The sequence below is a fragment of the Ranitomeya imitator genome, chromosome 7, assembly GCF_032444005.1.
Source record: "Ranitomeya imitator isolate aRanImi1 chromosome 7, aRanImi1.pri, whole genome shotgun sequence".
NCBI lineage: Eukaryota > Metazoa > Chordata > Amphibia > Anura > Dendrobatidae > Ranitomeya > Ranitomeya imitator.
In genome coordinates this window covers 189092390-189098474 of record NC_091288.1, presented here as the reverse complement: position 1 = coordinate 189098474, position 6085 = coordinate 189092390, and the positions used below count along the sequence as shown (strand labels likewise).

The 6085-nt window shown below is 53.4% G+C and overlaps 1 protein-coding gene across 1 annotated transcript in view; it reads right to left on the bottom strand.

Annotated features, from left to right (window-relative positions):
- The window catches only part of NPTX2 (neuronal pentraxin 2), a 41383-nt gene extending 35516 nt beyond the window's left edge, over positions 1 to 5867 (bottom strand). The window contains exon 1 of the mRNA XM_069734245.1: positions 5185 to 5867. Coding sequence (XP_069590346.1) covers positions 5185 to 5619 — 435 coding nt within the window. The 5' untranslated portion in view covers positions 5620 to 5867. The remainder of the gene's footprint in view (positions 1 to 5184) is intronic.
- Between the last annotated feature and the right edge of the window lie 218 nt (positions 5868 to 6085).

Sequence of the window (6085 nt, the reverse complement as noted above, 5' to 3'; positions counted from 1 at the left end):
ACAGCTCAGTACTCTGCACCTTGGACAGCTCAGTACTCTGCACCTTAGACAGCTCGGTACTCTGCACCTTAGACAGCTCAGTACTCTGCACCTTGGACAGCTCAGTACTCTGCACCTTGGACAGCTCAGTACTCTGCACCTTGGACAGTCAGTACTCTGCACCTTAGACAGCTCAGTACTCTGCACCTTGGACAGTCAGTACTCTGCACCTTGGACAGTCAGTACTCCACACTTTGGACAGTCAGTACTCCACACTTTGGAGAGTCAGTACTCTGCACCTTAGACAGTCGGTACTCCACACTTTGGACAGTCAGTACTCTGCACCTTAGACAGCTCAGTACTCTGCACCTTAGACAGCTCAGTACTCTGCACCTTGGACAGCTCAGTACTCTGCACCTTAGACAGCTCGGTACTCTGCACCTTAGACAGCTCAGTACTCTGCACCTTGGACAGCTCAGTACTCTGCACCTTGGACAGTCAGTACTCTGCACCTTAGACAGCTCAGTACTCTGCACCTTAGACAGCTCAGTACTCTGCACCTTAGACAGCTCAGTACTCTGCACCTTAGACAGCTCAGTACTCTGCACCTTGGACAGCTCAGTACTCTGCACCTTAGACAGCTCAGTACTCTGCACCTTAGACAGCTCAGTACTCTGCACCTTAGACAGCTCAGTACTCTGCACCTTAGACAGCTCAGTACTCTGCACCTTGGACAGCTCAGTACTCTGCACCTTAGACAGCTCGGTACTCTGCACCTTAGACAGCTCAGTACTCTGCACCTTGGACAGCTCAGTACTCTGCACCTTGGACAGTCAGTACTCTGCACCTTAGACAGCTCAGTACTCTGCACCTTGGACAGTCAGTACTCTGCACCTTGGACAGTCAGTACTCCACACTTTGGACAGTCAGTACTCCACACTTTGGAGAGTCAGTACTCTGCACCTTAGACAGTCGGTACTCCACACTTTGGACAGTCAGTACTCTGCACCTTGGACAGTCGGTACTCCACACTTTGGACAGTCAGTTCTCTGCACCTTGGACAGTCAGTACTCTGCACCGTGGACAGTCAGTATTCCACACTTTGGACAGTCAGTACTCTGCATCTTGGACAGTCGGTACTCCACACTTTGGACAGTCAGTACTCTGCACCTTGGACAGTCGGTACTCCACACTTTGGACAGTCAGTACTCTGCATCTTGGACAGTCAGTACTCCACACTTTGGACAGTCAGTACTCTGCACCTTAGACAGTCGGTACTCCACACTTTGGACAGTCAGTACTCTGCACCTTGGACAGTCGGTACTCCACACTTTGGACAGTCAGTTCTCTGCACCTTGGACAGTCAGTACTCTGCTCCTTGGACAGTCAGTATTCCACACTTTGGACAGTCAGTACTCTGCATCTTGGACAGTCGGTACTCCACACTTTGGACAGTCAGTACTCTGCACCTTGGACAGTCGGTACTCCACACTTTGGACAGTCAGTACTCTGCATCTTGGACAGTCAGTACTCTCCACCTTGGACAGTCGGTACTCCACACTTTGGACAGTCAATACTCTGCACCTTGGACAGTCAGTATTCCACACTTTGGACAGTCGGTACTCCACACTTTGGACAGTTAGTACTCCACACCTTGGACAGTCAGTACTCTGCACCTTGGACAGTCAGTGCTCTACACCTTGGACAGACGGTACTCGACACTTTGGATAGTCAGTACTCCACACCTTGGACAGTCAGTACTCTACACCTTGGACAGTCAGTATTCCACACTGTGGACAGTCAGTACTCCATACTTTAGACAGTCAGTACTCCACACTTTGGACAGTCAGTACTCTGCACCTTGGACAGTCACTGCTCTGCACCTTGGACAGTCAGTACTCCATACTTTAGACAGTCAGTACTCCACACCTTGGACAGTCAGTACTCTGCACCTTGGACAGTCAGTACTCCATACTTTAGACAGTCAGTACTCCACACCTTGGACAGTCGGTACTCCACACTTTGGACAGTCAGTACTCTGAACCTTGGACAGTCAGTACTCCACACCTTGGACAGTCAGTACTCCCCACTGTGGACAGTCGGTACTCTTCACTTTAGACAGTCAGTACTCCATACTTTGGACAGTCAGTACTCTGTACCTTGGACAGTCAGTACTCCACACTGTGGACAGTCAGTACTCTGCACCTTGGACAGTCAGTACTCCACACTGTGGACAGTCAGTACTCTGCACCTTGGACAGTCAGTACTCTGCACCTTGGACAGTCAGTACTCCACACTGTGGACAGTCAGTACTCTGCACCTTGGACAGTCAGTACTCTGCACCTTGGACAGTCAGTACTCTGCACCTTGGACAGTCAGTACTCCACACTGTGGACAGTCAGTACTCTGCACCTTGGACAGTCAGTACTCCACACTGTGGACAGTCAGTACTCTGCACTTTGGACAGTCGGTACTCTGCACTTTGGACAGTCGGTACTCTGCACTTTGGACAGTCAGTACTCTGAACCTTGGACAGTTAGTATTCTGCACCTTGGACAGTCAGTACTCCACACTGTGGACAGTCGGTACTCTGCACCTTGGACAGTCAGTACTCCACACTGTGGACAGTCAGTACTCTGCACTTTGGACAGTCGGTACTCTGCACTTTGGACAGTCAGTACTCTGCACCTTGGACAGTCAGTACTCTGCACCTTGGACAGCCAGTACTCTGCACCTTGGACAGTCAGTACTCTGCACTTTGGACAGTCAGTACTCTGCACCTTGGACAGTCAGTACTCTGCAACTTGGACAGTCAGTACTCTGCACCTTGGACAGCCAGTACTCTGCACTTTGGACAGTCAGTACTCTGCACCTTGGACAGTCAGTACTCTGCACCTTGGACAGTCAGTACTCTGCACCTTGGACAGTCCGTACTCTGCACCTTGGACAGTCGGTACTCTGCACCTTGGACAGTCAGTACTCTGCACCTCGGACAGTCAGTACTCCACACTGTGGACAGTCAGTACTCTGCACCTTGGACAGTCAGTGCTCCACACTGTGGACAGTCAGTACTCTGCACCTTGGACAGTCAGTAGTCTGCACCTTGGACAGTCAGTACTCCACACTGTGGACAGTCAGTACTCTGCACCTTGGACAGTCAGTACTCCACACTGTGGACAGTCAGTACTCTGCACTTTGGACAGTCGGTACTCTGCACTTTGGACAGTCGGTACTCTGCACTTTGGACAGTCAGTACTCTGAACCTTGGACAGTTAGTACTCTGCACCTTGGACAGTCAGTACTCCACACTGTGGACAGTCGGTACTCTGCACCTTGGACAGTCAGTACTCCACACTGTGGACAGTCAGTACTCTGCACCTTGGACAGTCAGTACTCCACACTGTGGACAGTCAGTACTCTGCACTTTGGACAGTCGGTACTCTGCACCTTGGACAGTCAGTACTCTGCACCTTGGACAGTCAGTGCTCTGCACCTTGGACAGTCAGTGCTCTGCACCTTGGACAGTCAGTACTCTGCACCTTGGACCGTCGGTACTCTGCACCTTGGACAGTCAGTACTCTGCACCTTGGACAGCCAGTACTCTGCACCTTGGACAGCCAGTACTCTGCACCTTGGACAGTCAGTACTCTGCACCTTGGACAGTCAGTACTCTGCACCTTGGACAGCCAGTACTCTGCACTTTGGACAGTCAGTACTCTGCACCTTGGACAGCCAGTACTCTGCACCTTGGACAGTCAGTACTCTGCACCTTGGACAGTCAGTACTCTGCACCTTGGACAGTCAGTACTCTGCACCTTGGACAGTCCGTACTCTGCACCTTGGACAGTCGGTACTCTGCACCTTGGACAGTCAGTACTCTGCACCTCGGACAGTCAGTACTCCACACTGTGGACAGTCAGTACTCTGCACCTTGGACAGTCAGTGCTCCACACTGTGGACAGTCAGTACTCTGCACCTTGGACAGTCAGTACTCTGCACCTTGGACAGTCAGTACTCCACACTGTGGACAGTCAGTACTCTGCACCTTGGACAGTCAGTACTCCACACTGTGGACAGTCAGTACACTGCACTTTGGACAGTCGGTACTCTGCACTTTGGACAGTCGGTACTCTGCACTTTGGACTGTCAGTACTCTGAACCTTGGACAGTTAGTACTCTGCACCTTGGACAGTCAGTACTCCACACTGTGGACAGTCGGTACTCTGCACCTTGGACAGTCAGTACTCCACACTGTGGACAGTCAGTACTCTGCACCTTGGACAGTCAGTACTCCACACTGTGGACAGTCAGTACTCTGCACTTTGGACAGTCGGTACTCTGCACCTTGGACAGTCAGTACTCTGCACCTTGGACAGTCAGTACTCTGCACCTTGGACAGTCAGTACTCTGCACCTTGGACCGTCGGTACTCTGCACTTTGGACAGTCAGTACTCTGCACCTTGGACAGTCAGTACTTTGCACCTTGGACAGTCAGTACTCTGCACCTTGGACAGCCAGTACTCTGCACCTTGGACAGTCAGTACTCTGCACCTTGGACAGTCAGCACTCTGCACCTTGGACAGCCAGTACTCTGCACTTTGGACAGTCAGTACTCTGCACCTTGGACAGTCAGTACTCTGCACCTTGGACAGTCAGTACTCTGCACCTTGGACAGTCAGTACTCTGCACCTTGGACAGTCAGTACTCTGCACCTCGGACAGTCAGTACTCCACACTGTAGACAGTCTGTACTCTGCACCTTGGACAGTCAGTACTACACACTGTAGACAGTCTGTACTCTGCAACTTGGACAGTCAGTACTCCACACTGTGGACAGTCAGTACTCTGCACTTTGGACAGTCGGTACTCTGCACCTTGGACAGTCAGTACTCCACACTGTGGACAGTCAGTACTCCACACTGTGGACAGTCAGTACTCCACACTGTGGACAGTCAGTACTCTGCACCTTGGACAGTCAGTACTCCACACTGTGGACAGCTCTCAGTCCTCCTCGTTCCTTATGAGCGAGTCTGATGAGCGCTGTCCTTGGTGCTGGATCTGCAGCCCCCTGAATGTGAGTGCACCCCCCAATACTCATGAATGGGAGCTGAGCATTACCCCAGTGATCGGGGGCAGTCGGAGCCCCCTGCCCAGACCTTGGCACACACTACTCCACTTGCAGCAAATGTCGGTGCTGTGTCCTTACCTCCAGATTCTCCAGCCGGTCCTTCAGAGCCTGCATGGTGCGGCTGAGCTGGTCTATGACCTGAGTGGGGTCCCGGGGCAGATCCCCCATCGTGTCTTTCCCCCCGTTCTTCCCCGGGAGTTTTTTCCACGAGCCGTGCTTGCCGTCCTCGGCCAGACTCTCGCAGCGGCTCAGCTTGGCGGTCAGCTCCCTGACGGTCTCCTTCTGGCTGCCGATGGTCTCCTTCTGGTGCAGCACGGTCTCCCGGAGCTGGAGGACGGCGGCTCGGAGCTCGTCTTCCGGGGATTCAGTGAAGCCGGGCATGGGGCACCCGGGGGCGGCATCGGGGGGCAGAGCCGTGCACACGAAGCGCTCCCTGGGCTTCTCCTGGCTCTTGATGGTGTTGCCGGCAGCAGAAGCCAATAACCCAATAATCCCAGTCAGGAGGACGATCATGCCGGCGGCGACTGCTCCGCACAGCAGGGACGACGGCCGGGATCGTTACAGCGTCCCGAGCAGATCACTAGAAGGAACTGGGATCGCTCCACAAAGTTGGTCCGATCGAGTTGGTGACGATCTGGGCTGCGATCTGGGCTCTGTGAAGTTGAGCCCAGGCTTTTCCGAGGCAATCGGCGGAGAGCAGAGACTTTCCCGGCGTCTTCCCGGAGCCTCTCCGGCTGCTGTGTGCGATCTTCTCCCTCACAGATCCGTCTGGTGCCGGCTCTGCTACTGGCTCAGCTTAAAGGGACAGCACCGGCAGGCGGGTCCTGGACGGCGGCAGCTCCCCCACCCGACGTCATCTCATCGTACGAGAGCTGGAGGGTGACCGTGATGGTGGGAGTGAGAGGAACATGTGCCCTGATGGGGGAGTATGGGGGCAATCAGCACCCTCCAGCTGGAAAGCATGCGAAGATGATGAAAC